At 40.2% G+C, this 19,663-nt stretch overlaps 1 protein-coding gene across 4 annotated transcripts in view; it reads left to right on the plus strand.

Annotated features, from left to right (window-relative positions):
• The window catches only part of DACH2 (dachshund family transcription factor 2), a 249,477-nt gene that overhangs the window by 192,319 nt on the left and 37,495 nt on the right, over nt 1-19,663 (plus strand). For all 4 annotated transcript variants that reach the window (XM_042029275.1, XM_042029274.1, XM_042029276.1 and 1 more), the window contains exons 5-7: nt 63-235; nt 11,166-11,301; nt 12,920-13,000. In XM_042029275.1, coding sequence (XP_041885209.1) covers nt 63-235; nt 11,166-11,301; nt 12,920-13,000 — 390 coding nt within the window. The remainder of the gene's footprint in view (nt 1-62; nt 236-11,165; nt 11,302-12,919; nt 13,001-19,663) is intronic.

Consider the following 19,663-nt stretch of genomic DNA (forward strand, 5'->3'; position numbering starts at 1 on the left):
GATGTGGCAGTGGGACGTGGGCCCTACAGGGTGTCCGAGTGACGTGGCCGTGCTCTCCGCAGGGATAGACCTGCCCTTCATGATGATGCCGCACCCCCTGCTCCCCGTCAGCCTCCCCCCGGCCTCGGTGGCCATGGCCATGAACCAGATGAACCATCTCAACACCATCGCCAACATGGCAGCGGCGGCGCAGATGCACAGCCCCCTCTCCAGGGCTGGGGCCTCCGTCATCAAGGTAAGGCACCTCTCCCACCTGCTCAAAGCTGCTCCTCTTGGCTTACAGAGCATTTGCAGTGACCCTCTCAGGGAGGAGAAGGGTGGGGCTGTGAGGTCACACTGCTCCAGCTCACCTGGGCTGCTCCCGACACTGAGCAACACCCACCACTGCAGCCAAGAGGTTCAGCTGCTCTCATCTGTCAATAAGTCTGTCATGTAATTAAAAATGGACACTAACACTCGCTACAGGCTAGACTAAGATCTGTGAAAGCTCAGTAACTCCTCTAAAACGTTGTTTGAAGTCAAACTTAAGAGAAAATACTGTACGACATGACAGGAATTTTAGTGCACTGCAAATCCAGAGCAGGTAAATAGCAGAGAAAATCATCACAAGTACCGTAGTGAGGCTGTGGAACATGACAGGAACTCCAGTGCAGTGCAAATCCAGAACCTCAGAAAATTATCACAAGTACTTTAGTGAGTAGAGTCTCTGGTAGGCAAACCTGAACTTCCTTCTGGTTGATTAAAACATGTTTGTATTTTGAAAGGCTTGTTGTAGTCTCTACCAAGCAGGTTGTTCAGAAAGTTTCTTGCTTTTGTGGAGAGCTGCTGTCCCGCCACACACTCAAAAATGCATTAAAAACAAGAAATTTTCCAAGTACAAGTATGTGGGCTCAGTGCATGTGAAGGATTGGTGTGATGGGATTCTCTAAAACAGTGTGTCCACTTACTGAGCAAAAATTAAAGGTGTTAGCAGTCTGACTTGTGTGTGTGTGTCCATGCACATGTGGGTTTTTCTTGTTGACAAAGTAAAATGTTGTCAGCTTTGAAAGTTCATTAGTTTAGTCCATTTTTCTTTCGGTTTAAATACATGAGTCTACAGAGCTATCTGTTCTGGAAAGTAAATGTCTTCATTTCAATATTTGTGCTCATTTACAGTCATGTATCCTTGTCACTCTGGAACCTGAGTTGCTTTATTCTAACAACTCACTGATGTGCTGAACATATCTTTATTGTAAAACATATTAATTACAGCGATTCATTATTTTTTCATTGAGCAAGTTCCTATTTCCAACATTACAGGCCAGTTGTGAGGATACATTAGTGAGGGTTGTGTTGTACTTCCTTTTGTCACAGGTTGGTGCTGCAGGAGATTTTGTTTCTAGATCAAGCAGGGAAAGAAACTCACAGTACCCAAGCACATTTTTCTTGTTCATGCCTGTATGTTCTGCTAGCAACATCCTCTCAATGGGGACAGCAAATGTCTCTCATCACATCCCTGCAGTAAAATACTGCATCCCTCTGAGGTTGCTGAGGTTTTGGAGAGGTTTGTTTTCCTTCTGATTTTCTTTCTGGCCCTGAGCAGCTCCAAAATTGCCTCAGGGTGTTTTTCTTTTTTACTGAGAGTCCACTTCCAGATTAGGGCAAATGTTGTTCTGAATGCATTGGTTTTGTTGACTTTTTTTTTTTTTCCCCTTGGATTCTGGGGAGGTTCAGAAAATTCAGGGGTGACATTTCTCATTAGGATCCCTACTCAGGATTAAGATCCGTAAAAACTTCTCTTTATCATCAGTGTACCTGAACAGTTGTTAGCTGGATGGGGAAAACGTCTCTTTGTGATGTCCAGCTGTCCATTAGGTAATGGAAGTCATTAAATTGTTAGATACTGGTTGAGGTTCCATTAATTTCAAACCATAACCTTTTCTTTACCTGTTCAGAGACCTCTTGACAAAACCCTAATTTAAAGTGCAGTGGAATATTTGTAGAAGTAAACTTGCAGAAGCTTTGGTTGTATTCTAAATGTTACCAGTATGTCAAAATGAAGATTAAATACATATTTGTAAACAATGCTAGTACTTTGTAATTTAAACTGCAGTTTTTGCAGGCATTTGGGTTTCAGGGTGTTATTTAGCAGGCCCTTGCTGATGTGAGTTACTCATTTACAGCAATTTTTTCCCCCAACACCTGCACTAGAGGATACACAGCATCTCCACAGCAACACGAGGTCTCACCAGCACTCTGGTGGGAATTATTTCCTCTCATTTTGCAGAGGAAAATGCACCAGTAGCCAGCATGACAGAGGCAGTGTGCATCCTTTGCTGTGTTACTCTCACCTGTCAAGCGGTGCTGCACCTTTCTCTAGTTTGTTTGCACCATCTCTAGTTCTGAGACTGTAGATGAATTTTATTACAGTGTGAAGCTCCTTTTGTCCTTCCTTCCCTTATGTACAATCACCCAGCACAGAATGATGACCAGTTAACATGAAATTCTTGTACAAAATGAAACGTGTAAACAAAAAGCATTGCTGCTCCTGCTGTCAGTAATACTTTTATTATAGGACATTGTTGAAGTGCATTTAATAAGTACAAAACAAGGTAAGTTTTCAGTAGAATGCCATCCCAGCATCATGTTTTTACTTAAAATAGGAGAAAGGAATCAAATATATTGAGTGTGTGTCTGTTTCCATAGTCTGATGACTAAAATACCACTTGGCCTGTTTTCTATAGGTGTGAGAATCAGCTGCTTTATAAGGTTTTGAATGAAGTCATTATGCTTTTTATATCACGTTTGCCATTTAGAAATAAGCTGTTCTACCAAGATATGCATGATCAGCAAAGTTAACATTTAGTGCTCTAGAAAGAAATGTCATAACTATGAAACTTGATTTCTCCCTGACAGGAACACCATAAATTAGGGAGGCACAATGGCCAGGCTCACAAAACCTTCTTAGCCATCTATAACGTGATGTGATGTGATTATAGCAGCACCAGCAGCACTGTGGCCAGAGTCCTGGCAGTGCCCCTGTGATAAATCCAGCCTTACAGGGATTTACTGCACATCTGAAGGAGCTTGCTGTGTTTGAAACTTGGCTCAAATGGCTCAGAAGAATCTCTATTATTGGGGGTCTCATAGGGCAAAAGCAAAGTTTGACAGCAACACTGACTTCATCACTCTCTCTATTCTCCCTCTTGCATCCATTGTCCTGTTAGTTCTTTTTTTTTCCCAGAGCTGTTCTTCAGCTGGACTTGCTCTGCAATCCAGAAATGGTGTCAAATGAGAACCAGTCTGGGGTGGAATTTGGCTGAGTACACTTGAGTCATGGTTTGGGCTAGAAAGAGCATTGAATGCTTAAGGCCAGGTTGGATGGAGCACCCTGGTCTAGTGGAAGGTGTCCCTGCCCATGGCAAGGGTGGGATGAGGTGACCTTTAAGGTCTTTCAAACCCAAACCTATCTGTGATTCTATGAATAAATGCAGCAGTTTACTATCATAATACCCTGATACTCAGTGACAACATTTTCAGATGTTCAGAAGGAAAGTTTGGATGAGCACTTTACAGAAAAGTGAAAGGATTTTTCACTGATGTTTGTAAAACACGCAGCTCCAGAGAGCAGTAGCTGCAGAGTGTGAAGATTTTTATTTTACAGTGCACCTGTAACAAATATGACCTTACATGACTAAAAACATACTGGTTTACACAAGTTCAGCCAAAAAGCAGGGAGAGGTCAGGGGAGAGGTTTGGGGTTAGGAAAGTGAAGGGAGGGCTGGCAGGAGCCAGAGCTGGAGCTGTGGCTGTGATAATCTTTGTTCACTGAAAAGCCACTTTCCCAGATGTCCTTGGGAACAGGCTGGTGGGAAATACCGTGGTTAGGCTGAGCTTGAAATTGTGGGAACCAAACCCAAACCAGGGGCCTCGAGCTGCGCCTTTTGTGTTGGATATGCAAAGAGTACTGAGAGTAATGAGGCAAAACTTCATGCCAGAGATTTGGGACTTGTTTTCTCCCAAATTTTCCTTGCTTCTGGTTTTAGTTACCTGACATATTTTACACTCTCCTTGCTCCTCCTGCTCATGTCTCACCCTCTTCCTCCTCATGCTCCCTCCCTTTCCTTCTGGCAAACAGCCTCTTTGGAGCTGCTGAGGGATGTGCTTCTCCCGAGTAGGAGTAGTTCTGAAAATTGGTTTCCTGCTGTCCATTTTTCTTCTGTTGTCATCCCCTCATGCTTGCTGTATTCCTGCTTTCCTCTCATTCTTTCTTGCTCTCATCAAGGTCCCAGCTACAAATAAATGGTGCTTTTCTTGAGTGCAAATGGGAAACACAGAAAAAAGGAAAAGTAATTAAAAGGCTTTTAAAAAAAAATTAAAGCATTTTCATATTTCAGAATTCCTTGAGAATTTCAGCCCAATGTACTTTAGAAACTAATCTGACAAGCAGAGCAAAGCATTATTTGAACAATGGCATCTGGACATGCAGTAGAGATTTTTGAGTCTTCTTCTCTTTGAGTTTTGTTTTTCTCCTGATTTTGTGGGATTTGTAAAGGATATATATGACATGATTTTAAATTCCCTGAAGAGAATACAGATGGGCTGTGTAATTATTGCTGAGAGGTGCTATTTTCTGTGTGCTCTACAACTCACATTCATAATATTTACCTGACAGCCAGAAAAATGTGGCCATCTGAGAATTCTCTGAAACACTTCTTCTCACAATAGAAACATTTCCCACTACAGGCTTTGTAACATAAGTAATTTCATATCTCTCTGTGCATTCAATCCATTATGAATTGTTTTCAGAATATTGCAACATCTATAAAATAAAACTTCTCTACAATGTGTGTGATTTTTCTCAACGTTAGATTTATTCTGTCCTGTTCCATGGCACGTGTTCATTGCTGGCAGCTGATTCCTGATAGCCCAGGAATGGGACTGGGATATGTTAGGAGAGTGAGGTGTGAGTCACAGGAGTTTGTTTGTTTCTTATAAGGTTAATTTCTGTGGCTGTATTTGAGGCAAAGGAGAAGTGAGTGTTTGTATCTCTTTACTCACTGATTCAGAGAAATTACTCTGTTTAGGGATGTTCAGATCCTTTCAAATGGCATTAGATACCCTTCTCATCTCCTCCTCTGGAGGGAGGCTGTCCCTCTCCCTGCAGTGCCAGGAACGCCTGCCTCCTTACCACCCTCATAGGGAGGTTTTAAGCATTGAATACTTATTTTAAACTTCCAAGTGGAAAAAAAATCCAATCAGAAACACCTCTTTTTGCAGAGCTTGCAAAGGAAAATTGTTAGGCCAAGCACATTTAAGCTCTTAGTTCTGGCTCAGATCTTTTTAGTATTAGCTTAGTCATTTGCATTTGTCCTTAATAACTAATATGGCTCTCACGTAGATGAGGTAGAGCATTATCATCATTAGTCCTGCCTTTCCTCCCTTCCATGGCAGCCCTGGGTGAAACAATTCAGGAGAGGGGAACAAGTACCAGGTTTCCACTGTGAGATCCTTTCCAGTTTCAGGCACTGTTGTGCTCTCAGATTCAAAGTAAAATGTCAAGATCTTAATCCAGGAGTGAAGGTTTCCATGGCTATCCCAGTGACTGCTAATTTAAGAAATGGGGAAGAAGGCAGCTCCTGTTTGGCTGTTTCCCAGCACCATCTGATTAGCTGCACTTCTCTGTTTGGCTGAGCAGCTGGCAATTAATGGATTGATAGGAAGTAGTCACAAGGTAATGGAATTAGTGAGTGAACATCTGGTATTAAATTCAGTAAATGTAGGAGTTTTTATGATTTCTTAAATTCTGTGAGAAAATAATTGCCAGTGGACTACAACTGAAACAACTACATGTACACAGTGAAAAAAAATCACATTTTAAATGGCAAAGTACATATTTTAAGCGAATGACTTCCCAATACACTGCAAAAGATGAATGGGATCCAGCTGGCTTTCAGACACACAGATCCTATCTTGGTTTTTAGACCAGCTGTTTACCTCGTTCATCTCCAGTACCTACAGCAATCACAGGTACTCTAGGTAGCTCAGAAGACTAACAAGTCAGCCCCAGTCTCTGTGTGCTCATTTCCAGGGTGGAGTGACTCAAAATCCAAACCAAACTGCCCTTCTCTAGCCTGGAAACAGTGAGTGTGACCATCCCAGTTCTTGTTGGCATCAGTTCAGGTGTAGCACAGCTCCAGCTTCCTGTGGCAGGGCTGGTTTTTTCCTTAGAAAAGCCTAAATTCAGGAGTCCATCAGTTAAGAGCTGTAAAGTATAGAAAACTATTAAAAATGTGTTGGTTATTAGAATTCAGACAGCATTAGTATCAACTAAGGTCAATTGGAAAGAAATACGTCTTAGTGTTAACTACAAAAAGGAAGTTTTAGCAATTCAGGTCTTTGCTGACTGAAATTGTGAATTGCATTAACTTTTCTTACTCTTCTCACTTGCTGAGGATGGGATTCAGCCAGGGAGGGGGGAGCAGAGGTAGCTCAGCAGGGAATTGGGGCTGGAGGTGGGGAAGGCTGCAGGCACACTCTGCCCGCCCGTCCTGGCTTCACAGACCCCTCCAGAGGAGTCAGACTCTGGTTTCTAAAATTTTTTTATTTTACTGTGTTGTCCATTTTGAGAATATGAATGGAGATTTTGCGACCACTGGGAGGTCGAGGTGTGGCACAATAAACATTCCAGTGGGGAACCAGTGTGCAAATTAATGCTGGGATTTTTTGTGCCAGAGCCCATGAACTCTTTTCTTCCAACATGGCCAACATCGGCTTGAAATCTTTCTTACAGTACTTGGAAACTCTAATCTAGGCCTAAAACCAGTAGAATCTCCATTTTTCCTTTCTTTCCATTTCACTAGAGAGGGTGAATTCCAGCCACTGCAGAGCCCTGTAGAGTAGAACAGCAGTAGCTCAGTTAAATATGAAATATCAAGATAAATGTCTGAATAAAACATCCAGGACTCAGACAAACTTCCAAAACCTGCTTGTCAGCAGTGAAATGCCATTAAATCCTCCAGGAACTCATTAATAGATTATCATTTGGAAGAGTAATTACAACTACATTACAACTAAGAATAAAGAAAAATAAAAAGGAAAACCCAGCAGCATCATTTCTGTAAACTCTTGACATAAAATGAAGATCAATACTATAAAAAAATCAGAGGTAAGGAATTAAGGTCAAGATGATTATGTCAAAAATAGGTAAGCTGTTCATATATATTTCAAATAAAACTTGTGTGGATGCAACTACTGTGTAGTGTTTCCTATTAATGGTGTGGAATACTCCCTCACAGGGGAGAGAAGAGGGATATTGAGCTGAAATCAAGGATCTGTCTGGAAATTGGGTGAGTTCATGACTTCAGTGCCGTTAAACTAAATCACAACTAAAATTAACAATGTCAAGCTCTATAGCTACATTTTCTGAGGCAGAGAAGGACACTGATCTTTAGTGAGACAAATATATTACCCTTCAAGAGGATTAAATACTGGAAAAGTCCTTTTTGAGAATTTATGTTACAGCTCTGTAAAGGAAGGAAAAAAGATGAGATAAAGTAGGTACTGTAGGTAGATAAATAGGGGAGATCTTGAGAAATGTTTTCATTTTTCATAAAATTCTCACAATCTGTAGAATCCTTATGTATAATTCATTAAATTATAACCTGGAATATTAATCTTGCAAATTTATGAATAGGAAGAAGTATAAATGGAGAAAATAGTACTTTATTTAGGGATGTTCCTTTATTACTGTGAATTTGCCTAGCGTAGGACCAGGCTGCCCTGCAGGGTGCAGGGGAACAGAGCCATTTTCAAGGGGAAAAAAAATAGAATATATGAAAAGGAACAAGGTTGTGAAATACATAGATGAATAATGGAATGAAGTCATCAATGTGTAAACCAAAATGTTAAGGTTTTAGATTTGCAATTTTCCTATTTAAATGCCCTCATTGATTTGTTACAAATACTGTTAACCCTGTATTTGGAAAATGGTGAGGACATTATCACTTGTGTTCTCATTTGTAATAAAATAGATTAACTTGCTGTGAAATTTTAACTAGGCTGAGACACAACAGTAGCTACCTAATGAACCAGAGCACATTGCTGTTAAGTAGCTAAATAGATGCATACTGATTACAGGACTGAAAAATGGATCTGTTTACTAGCAAAAGAAGAGTCTGCTCACAGCATTATTCATTATAGTAGGGGAAATTCAGCACATTTCCACACAAACATTGAGAAATGGACAATTTCTTGATCCATGTGCAGGCTCACATGATGATACTCCATCCTCATTTGGAGCACATATGATACAGAGGGAATTTCAGCTCCTTTGTTGCTTATAGGGAAAACTCTGCCTTCCCTGTGCAGGTAAATTGGTGTAACTGGTAAGACATTAGGTGGCATAATCAACTAATTCTCTTAGAAAGTGACTCACTGTGTGATTAAGAATGACATTACTATTTGACACTTCTACCTGAAGATTTCAAACCAAGACCCTGAGTTTGAAGGCAAATTATTCACAGCAGAGATTATTTCATAGTGAGAGACAATGGGAAATGCAGTTACCAGAAGGAGCTGGAGTACTTTGCTTTTCCAAATCATCAGCTTTTGAATTACTCAAATAACTCCCATTTAAGATGACATATATGGCTGTTTGTGTGATATCTAAGTGTTAATTCCTAGTCATATTTGTTCATAGGGTTTTTTTGCAGAACAGTTGGCATGTCCTCTCCTTGGCTATTCATTTTCATGGTTGCAGTAGACAATGAAATTTACTTAAACTATGCACTCCTCTGTAAAATGAATCATTTCAAAATGATATCTTAATTGTAAATGGAGTGCTCTTTGCGGTAAAAAGAGAGGAAATAGTGCCAAAGAGGACTGTTCAAACTGAAATCCAGGCAAATGAAATTGCAGAGTTGTAACCTGTTAGCAGGAACCTATTTGGAAGCTATTACTTGCATGAAGGTAAAAAACACACAGGACTTATGGACAGGATTGCATGTGTATGAGTCATTGTTATTTAGGACAGTACTTCTTGGGGTAAGAATGTGACTTTTAAAAGCAACTCAGTAAGCAGCACATCCACAAAGTCTCTACTCATCTGTTCATCTCAGTAGCCTCTAAATGCTCTCTTTTGGAGACCAAAAGGAAGAAAACACAGGAGACTTTAAGATCAGTGACTTGGGCTTGTTTTTTCCCACAGAGTTTGAAAATTAATTTGTATAAAACCATTCAGTTTTCAAAATTACAAAAACTTGTGACTCAACGTAATAGACTGATATCTGTTAAATATTAGCATTAAAAGTCTCCCTTTAAGATCTATTAGTTACTGTATGTTGGTTAAATAACAGATAATTAGTGAAACTGATCCATTGAGGATTAACAGCTATGTAATAGATACACATCTGCTACATGGTTTTGAGGCTGGGTTGTTACTTACTGTGCAGTAACAATCCTATTAAAACCACATCCAGTACCACGTTCTCAGCTGCTGTGGTTGGAATAGGGAAATGCCATCCCATGCTCTGAGGAGGATCCAACCTCATGTTCCCTCTGCATAACTCTCAGAAGTGTATGTAAATACAAAGATGAGTGTGGCTTAGAGGGGTGGTTTTAATGAGTAACAGAATATTCTTGTTGATCTGGCTGGCAGTGCAATTAATGAATTGCCCTGATACATCCAAACAGCAGCTTTTATATCAGGTATTTATAATGGAAGAACTTCTAGGAACCACCATGCTCTTCCCAAAGCTACATTATTGATTCAGGCTTCCACCTAGAAAATTGCATTAAAAGTTCGGATGCTACTGAGTTTATTTTCCAGAGCACACAGTAAATTGGTACCAAGCAGCCAGACTGACTATTCCTAATGAAACATCTTTAGAATAGGTTAGACAGGAGGAAAGATTGCAAAGTTCCTTTGAGACAACTTTCCCAGATGAACTGTAATTGTGATTTTTAGTGAGGTAGAGGCAAGAAAAATCTTTTTTAAAAAAAAAGAAAGTAATATTTCAGTTCTAGGTTTCCACAGGAAGCAGCTGAAGGCCAGGGATGAGGGCAGCTCCAAAGGTTTGGTTTCTGGAGTTCTGTAAATTCAACCATTTCTTCTCGTTAGTGTCTCTGCCTTGGAACTACACCCTCAAGGACTTCAACAGAGGTTTTGAGACAATAAAGGCATTTTAAGAGAAGAACATCTGAAGTATCTCAGGCCCTGATTGTCCCTTTCAGAAGATTCTCATTTTCTGCTGGTTCTGGTAACAAGAATGAAGGGCCCTGGAATTTCTAATTAAAAGTGTATGTGTGGAAACACTGGGTTGGAAGGATCTCAAGTGGTCTCACAGTCTCTTGTCTTAAGACAGGATGAATTTTTACTTATGCCTTGCTTGTTCCTAAAAGTTTTTCCTGATGATAATTCCATGGCATCTTCAGGCAATTTGCAAGTGTAGATACACAGAAATGCAGAATTTCACTTTGCCTTTTTTTTAAATAATTTTTTTTTTTTTTTTTATTTCTTATCCTTTTTTTTTCTCCATACCTCAGGTTCTATAAATATTTAAATTAGAGGTTAATACCAAAGTTTCACGTGCAAATATAAACATAAGAACTTGCAAGCAGACTCTTGTTTTGGTTAGCCAGTGATGCTTTTCATGCAAGAGGGAAGTTCTTACCAGTACTATAGCTTTTGTCATTTGTCCAGGTGCTACCCTGAGAACATACTGGTGTAATTTATTCAGGTACAGATTCTAGTTACAAATTAACAAGTAAGTACAGATTCTAATTACAAATTTGACTGCATTTAGTGATAGTTCAGTCAAACGCTGGATTGTTTATTTGAAATGTGACTCACATGGCAATATTTCTACCTGTAGACTAAAAGTAGTTTGTGAAAGCAACATGAAAGGGTATTTTGTATGTTCCTACGTGTGAAAAACTTAGAACATAAAAAGTTGCCAACAAGAAAAAGGTGGCAAATGATAAGCTAAGCTCAGACACGTTGCTTGTAGAAGCCTGTATTGGTTTTGGCTGTAGATGACTATAGTGCTCTTAAGACGTGAGTTCTATTCACTGTTTACCTCAGAAAGACCATTTGTTATCATTACTTTCAAGCCTCATTTTTCGTTTGAACTCTGGTGAAGCCCGTGAATGAGATGTCACAGGCCTTGCTTTGCTTCTGTTTGCAGGAGAGGATCCAGGACAGCCCTTCCCCGGCGCCGTCCCTGGAGGACAGCCAGCGGCCCGGCAGCCACGCGTCCTCCCACCCCAGCAGCAGCGTGTCCAGCTCCCCGTCCCAGCTGGACAACACTCCCGACAGGATCGGTCAGTGCCCACCCACAGCCTCGCTTCCCACCTCAGCCACTTGAGAAGTTTGTTGAGGCCAATATTTATTTGCTGGGGGACTCGCAGGAAGGGCTCACTTGCTATGAAATACCCAGAAAGTTCCATTCCTGTGGGTTTTTAATTAAGTTCATCACTCAGCAAAGCCCAGCCCCTCGGATTCCCCCGTGCCAGTGTCCCGTGCACAGAGGGATCACCCTTGTACCCTTCCCTGGTACAGCCAGCTCCTCTTGCATGCTGGGGTAGGGAAGTGCTGCTCAAGGCACCTGCAGTTGAAAAAGAGCAAGGTATCTTTTCCTTCATATGTGTGTGAGGAAAGTCACAGATTATATGATGACTTCTTTGTTCCAAAAACCTCCTTGTGCCCACACATTCCTTCATCACCCTGAGGCTGAGGCCTTTCTGACTTTTTTGGTCTCTCCAGCACAGCTTTCACAGCCTGTGCACTATCGATTAAAATGCTAATTCAGTCTAGAGGAAGTTTAGATCCTATTCGTGGTGCTTCCAAGAGGGATCATGGGCAAGTCAATTAACATCTCTTTACTTCAGTGTGTGTCAACACTGCTGTCTCCTCATGGCCTGGAGCCCGTGCAGGCATTGCTGAGCCAGATTTAAACCACAAAAGCCATGCACTCTGTGTGAGTCACTGGAGAATTCCCTCCCCTCCACAAACTACTCAGCTGCTTCCTGGGATTTTGCAGTTCTGACCCTGGTTCTTGCAGCAGCACCAGGGCACTGCCCAGCACAGTGGATAGAACCTGAATTCTTTGCCTAAACCTGTGCACACACACAGGGCAGAGACTGTGGAGTAGATTCCCTCATCTTTTTCCTGTGTAAAATAGGGCTGGAAATAACACAGGACAAGAAATTTAACTTCCTGTAGCAGCAGTGGAAAGGGAGTGTTGCTGTCTCTGTGTAGAGGTCTAGTGCTTACTATTGTAAAAATAGGGATAAATATTTTTTGTTGATAGAAATACAATGTTTTTACTTTGGCACTTAAAAAGAAAAGCTTTCCCTAAAGTATGGTGATGAAGTTTGTAACAAGTGTCCTCCCTGGAATAACTGTAAAGTCTGTAATTGGTTGATTGCAGAGAAGGAAATGTTTTGATCAAGTAAGAACAAAGAAAAGAGGCATCCTGAAGTCATAAACTGCACAGCTCTCGCTGAGCTTGCAGGTGTTAAGTAAAGAATTCCCTTCAGCACTAAAACATGGGGGGGGTTCACTGTCACCAGTCAGTTTGGGCTATGATCTCTCAATCTGTGGTTTTTATTAAGCTTACTGCTTTATAGATAATTACTAATACTTAAATCCTTAAATGTATTTTTCCCCAAAATGGTTTTGGTGAAGTATTTTTCCCATTAATTAATTAATTTGAGCATTTCATAAGAAATCACATTCACCTCAGTGGTAATTTGTATTTTATTTTGGTGTCCTTGTGTAATAAACTTGAGCAGATTCGTTTTAATTGCTTATTTTGCTTGGCTCTAAGAGTTAAAATACCAAAATATCGACCAAGAGGAAATAGAATTTAATATTTTCTTTTCTCTTCACATTTTTTTACTGACAGTGTTATATAACTCTGCCCTCTGATTGTTTTAGCTATGCTGACCAACAGCAGGGAAGGAGAACTCATTGACCAAGAAACTGGGACCAGCCTAAAAAAAATACAGAAGGAGAAAGGTAAAATCACAGACTGTTTTCAATCTCAGGCATTTAATTCCACTTATTACATGTTTTATTCCTTTTTCTCGTATTCTGCATATGCAATGACATTATATTATTAATTTAAGAGAACTAAGTGCCTAATTGCAATGAATAATGTATCCAGTGAACTCACATGGAAGTGAGTAAAGCAATCAGAACTTTGCTTCTCTCTGTTTATATAGCATGAGGGTAATATTTTGCAGGTCTTTTGGCTCAATTATTTATGAAGTTCTGAGCAAATATTTGATCAGTCACGTGGTGTTGTTTGTTTGGCTTCAGGGGATGTGTGTGCCGAGTCTCTGATGCTCTGGGTGAGCAATATAAATTTATATTGTCTCACCAGTGAGGGGCAGCAAGGGGAGAGGTGATGTTTGGCCTTGGGGGATTCTCCTGTAGGCGGGGAAGTGCTTCCTCTGCCGGGTTCTCTGTGCAGTGGTTCTTGGGTGCTGGAGAAGTGGATACTCAGGGATTTATTCTGGGAAAATACTGCAAAGAGATACTGAGGGGGATAGTGAGGTTTTAGAGTGAAAAAGATGTGAAGGAAAAGAAACATAAGGGAGAGACAACACAAGCTAAATGGACTTGTAAGTCTACTGAAAATGTTCATATTTATCATCATAAATGAAAGCACAAAGTGATTTACATTTTGGCTGAGGTGATTTTCATGTATTTGCAGAGAAAACTAGAAGGCAGGTATAGGCAATTTTATGGGCTACTCAGAAGAGAATTTGGAGCCCTTCCATGCCCTGTGGTTCCAGAGTTTCACAAAATTACTTGAGCAGTGTCATTATTTTGTATGATCAGCTCTATTCCTTAGAGGTCTGTGATTGATCCAGTCATTCCTCCTTATATTTTGTATTTTCATACTCAGCTCTCCTTGAAGACAGAAGCTGTTTTCTATTCACTGGCTTTTCTGGGCATTTAAGCACTTTCTTCATGAACCCCAAAAGAGCCCTTGTGTGCCATTCCGAGATAATTTTCTTTCTGGATCATCCTGCTTAAATCCTTCCCTCTTGACTCCTGTTGACATTTACAGACCAGCAAAGTTATCAGCCATACCTTCACTCCTAAGATTTAAAAATTACATTTCTGTACTAATTGCATAGTGAGTGTTCAATGTAAGCCTGAAAGTGTAGTTGATTTTAATTCTGTTGAACTGTGCATGGTTTCTTGCCACATGTTCCATCATTTTTCAGTGAAACAATTCAGTTTCCTATGGGGTTCAAAGATGCAAATCATGTACTTCTTGGTAGTAGCAGTTCTGTCACTCAGGAGGGATGAAGGAAGGTACAATTTAAGAATCTGAAAAAATAATTCAGAAATCCCCAAAGCGAAAGTAATTGAACCTCCACCACCTGTGAACCCAGTTCCCAGGCTCCTGTGATCATCCCTTGTAACATGGATGAAATCACAAAGATCTGATGCTAACAGTTTGTGTGACATAATTCTCCTTAAGATTAAAGTTGTATAGGCTTATTCATTTCCTAGTCTACATTTTTTGCATAATTTCTGTAATTGATTAAGTACTGGGAAATACGTCTTTATACATGTGTTAGTTCTGCATGCACTTAGGGGATGTTTTTAGAATTAATTTAGTGTTCAGAGATCCACCTGCATCAGAAATGAAGTGCTTCAAAATCATGAGACATTTTAAAATATCATTTTAGAGACAGAACAAAGTTTCTACTTTTCTTCTTGGTCTGCAGAGGTCAAGTTTTTTTAAGGAAATATGAGCATGAGAATTTTTTTTTTTTGTCATGTACAGATGTAGTTTTTCAAGTCATCCCATGGCTCCAGAGCTGGAACCTTTTGATGACATTATAGTGGGACTAATACAGAAATTGTTTATCCAGTCATTCCAAGCTGATTTTGCATTTGTCAGTGGGACAGACCTTATTACAGTTTCTGTAGGAACCACTGGGGTTAGTCCTCAATGATTTGTCTCAGTCCAGTGTAGATTCTTTGTTCCTAATACTGTTACTGTTTTCTTCTGTTTAATTATTTTGGGCTCTGGTGCTGCTCAGTTCTGTTGAATGTTTTAGAGTCAGATGTGGACAGTGTGAAGAGTGGGATCTGTGCTGCCCTGCCCTGCAAAAAACATCCATGTAATTTGTATACAGAGCAAGCTTTGTTTTTCCAAACCTGCCATTGCTTTTACCAAGGTAAAATACATTCACCGTGGAAAAGATTTTCAAAGTTATTAAGAAGGAATGTAGTTAAAATAAAAGTATCAACATTTATTAAGTATGACAAGTAAGCAGTTTATACAACCGTGGCAAACATATGTTTTCACATCTGTTTTGAGTAATATCATCATGATTTTAAAAATGATTTATAGCTCTGCAGGCCATAAAATGCCAGCTTTGCTGTAAGTTGGAAGTTTTCAAACAACAAAGACATTATTGAAGGCATATATTGAACGTGTTTTTGTGTTACACACCTTGACATAACTTCACAAAGCCGAGCTCTCTGTAACAATTAAGGTAGCAACAACTGAAAATTAAGGAACTAAAATTTATCAGGAGTACTACTAATGTGAAATCTTAGCATAAAACAAATGATAAAAGTTACTGTACTGATTATAGACAAAATACCCCTCAGGATACACAGTTTTTGTTTTCCGTGTCCCATTTTAAATGATCTCAACAACAGACAAAAATATGCCACTTTGTTCTCATCAAAGTAATTTCAAGGTAATTAGGGCTGAGGAGAACATGCCTTCACAACAGTTCTTCTTTAAAAGACAGTTAGTATCAGGTTGTTGCAATTGCTCTGATCTGTTTGATTGTGTTGGTGGGGCAGAATTTCCAGAACTGGTGTCTGTCTCATTGCAGAGGGGTTGGAGCCCAGTTACAGGCCACACCTTTAAGCTTTTTGAAAGAGAAATGGCATTAAATCTCAATTACTCTGCGTCCTTTCATCATCCTTATAGAGGAGCTATGGCCAGATTTAACATTAGAGGACAACAAAGTCAAACATCTTTGGAAGTCTGCAGGGTTTGGGGTCTTCTCATATATATATCTCTAAAATTATTTTTACTGCATGAATTACATACAGTACTATGTTTTTGTCAAATGCCTTTTTCTATCATGTTACACCAGCATTTTGCCTGTGCATCTATTTCTGAGTGTAAACCACATCAAGAGTAATCTGCACTTTATTTTGAAATCACTAGTGCAAGGAAACAGTCACAAAACCCCTCCAGAACACAGCCCCACATTTTACCTGCACAATTACTCACAGAAACTACATTTTAAATTCATCAGCTTCAATACATATCCTGGAAAAAATCTCTATTGTGTGGGATAGGATTGTGTTTGACACAGCCCTGTATAGGTTTTACAGAAACCTCCATATGAATTCTGGCATTAGGAGGGTGAAATGAGCCAGAAAAGAATTTGGCCGTGCCTTCCAGCCGGATTTAGATGCTGGTACAATTATTCTGTTTGACTGCATGACAAGAAATATTTCAAACTCCTCACATAGGCTGGAGCAATAAAAGGCACTGGCCCAACTCTTGCCACAGTGAAGTCAGTGGGGATGTACAGGATGTCTTCAGTGGGAGCAGTTTGGCCAAAGCCTGGTCTTTTGGAAGGTTTCTCCCCCAGCTCATGCTGCTGGTTGTTATACAGACATGGATAACGTGTTCACTTGGGGTTTGGGGTGCTGTGCTTCACCAAAGCAAAGCAGAGGAAAATATTGTAGGAAAATTCCATTCATGCCCTGTATTGTCAGACTTAGGCACTGTTCAAGCAGGCTGTGAGTACAAATAAAGATTATTTTTGCTGAGAAGGGGGCTTGCCCTGCAGTCCCAGAGCTGCTTGGGGGCAGTGCTCCCTCCTTTAGCCCATTCTGCATCTCCAGAGCCCAAATCCAGGCTCTGGGGCTGTGTCCCACGGCCCAGCACACGGTAGTCCCCAAACTCTGCATCTGGCAGCTATCCCTTCCCAGTTTATTAAAGAACACCTTTCCCTTTATTGCTACAAGGAAAGGGGAATTTTGCATCATTTCTGTCTGCTGAGTGAAATATTTTCAGATGGCCAGAGACCGCAGTAATGAAAGAATAACCATATTTATTTATTGTATTTCATTAGCGGAAAAGAGGGTTTATGCTGTTTAAATTAATCACTGCCAGAGGACTGGGCTACTCAGGATGTGAGGGGAGGAGACCGAGCAGGTGCAGAACACCTGAAACAGCAACAGGCTGGTGGGGGCTGTGCTCCAGAGAGGGGACTTTCCCAACAATTAATCTGAAAGCATCCAGATGGAGAGGGAAGGAATGAGAAGGAGAACAAGGAGCTTGAAGCTGAACCACACGGTGTCTGTGCAAAGTGTGCAATAGGTGCCAACACCTCACATGGTCTCCGTGCTGCTTGTTTGACACATCAATACTGGCATGTTAAAGGTACAATGAGAAAAAAACTATTTTCTTCACTAATGTGTTCATGAGTACGTGAAGAACTGCCCAAATTAGGGGTGAAGTCATGTTCATTCTGGTGTCTGAGCGTGTGTATCACAGACCCTGGGGTCGTTTCATCAGCAGTGAGTGACTAGTACATGAGTTTAAGAGTTTCTTGTTCCCAAAACCTTGAGTGACATGCGCAGTGCAAATGTTCACTGGGTAAGTCAGAGATATTTTTACATTTTCTATCCTAAGAGAATAAGAAGCACAGTGCTCTATTCTGGGTAAAGCCATTTTCCACAAGTGTTTTTTTGTTGTTAAATTTAACCTACAAGTGAACTGATGACTGTTAAAAATGTGGCCTAATAGTAGATGTGATTGTCTGTCAGTCAGTCAATCCAAAAAAACCTGAAGCTGTAAAACCAAGGCAAAATGTATGAACACTTAGATTCACAAAACGTAAATAGGTAATAAAGGTAAAGCTTTAAATTTAAGTGTCTGTACTCATGTCGTTATGATTGTGTGCTTAACCATTGCTGAAAGATTTATAAATGTAAAGGCAGTTATGCAAGAGATACTAGTGAAGTACTCCAAGGCCACACCTTTTACATTGAGTTTATATTAGAGCTTTATTTGCAGAATTATTTTTAAGGATGCTTTGTTCTGATGAGTAAAATACCTACTTCATAGTTATCTTGGCAGATGGGCTAAGGCAGTTTCTTACATTGATATATAATTTATTACTATGTTTTATTTATTAGATTCAGTGACTTTAATGTATCGCTGTCTAAACACTACAAATTACAAGTCTGTATAAACATGGTGAAATAATGAAATTTTCTTTACTGGAAAGGCTTTGAAACAAATTTTTAGTAAGGTATTCATGTCAGTCTGTGCAATAAAATGGGCAAATAAGAGGGAAATCAGGTAGCTGCTCTTCAGTCAGTTGTCTCTTCAGGGACATTCCCACTTTCCTTCCAGTACTGTGAATTTTTTATGTAGGTTCATCTGAGCTATAGCAGATTTTAAAAGCAAAAGAAGAGGAGAAATATTGTTGATTGGCACCCAGTGACCTAAGAGAGCTTTTGGATTAGGCCCAGGAATCTTTTCCTTAGCACTGTTATTAAAACTGACCCATTGGATTCTCTGCTTGGTGCTATCTCTGGTGCAAAATCATTAACCCGAGACCTGCAGCTGGTGTGACATTCTTAATGTCTATGAGTTATTTAATAAGTTTACCTTCAATCCTCGGTATGAGCAGTAAGATGTGGAAAATCTGTGTCCTGAGAGGTTGCTGAATGTTTTTGTCATGTTACAGAAATCCTTGGGATCTCAGGGAATGCACCAACAGTGGCTTAGCCTGTCCTGCCTGAGCACCAAACCTGCTCAGGGGCACTGTGCTCCTGCACTTGTATGCCCAAGTGTGCAGCTGTGCACACACAGAGGAAGAAAGGGATAAAAGTACAGATGAAAATTCAAACTAGTCATAAAAATTGCTGATTGGTGACTTTGGAAGTTTTTTGTGGGATTTGTGACTGAGGAAGACCTTGAAGAAATTTGCAGAAGCTGCACTTCATAAAACACAGTTCTTTCCTGAGGGTTCCTGCCAGTGAGCCAGAGTTTGTCCTGCTGCCCACAGCTGGATGTTCCAGATCAGTGAAATACAGAGCTCATGATTGTGACAGCAGTGTGTGCTCCTGCTGTCGGAAGAGCAAATCCAGCACTAGTGGATGGTATTTTGTGTAGCAGTTTTTTATGTACTCAGGGACTTCTTTTCTAATTTGATCTTGAATGTCTAAGATGGCTCTGTGGAGTGTGTCTCCTGTGTAACAGTCACATTAAGATGGCAATTAAGGGCTCTGCCTTCCCTTCTGTGGAGGACTTGGTGCCCAGAGGCTTCTGGGGGGGACAGCTAGGCTGAGGCAAAACTGCACATTAAGGTTCCTCTCCAAAGTGTTTGTGTACTTGCTGCATTAGAATATTCCTGATAATAACAAGTGATAAATCCTTAGTGAATTTCTAACCCTAACCAGTCTAGGATTCTATGCATAAGATAGTGAACTAACCTCAGACTGGAAGTAGAAAAAGATTGTTCTTGATGCGTAGTCATGAAACCAGGTAAATACGTTCTTCGTTATATCTCAGACATTGTGTTGAATTCCATTGATAAAGCTACATGAATTCTTGTTAGCAGAGCTGATAATGACTGGGGCTGCAGATTTCAGGAAATCAGATTT

The sequence above is a fragment of the Corvus kubaryi genome, unplaced genomic scaffold (assembly GCF_017639235.1).
Source record: "Corvus kubaryi isolate FWS band 111438036 unplaced genomic scaffold, C.kubaryi_AGA036_p1.0 37322, whole genome shotgun sequence".
Lineage (NCBI taxonomy): Eukaryota > Metazoa > Chordata > Aves > Passeriformes > Corvidae > Corvus > Corvus kubaryi.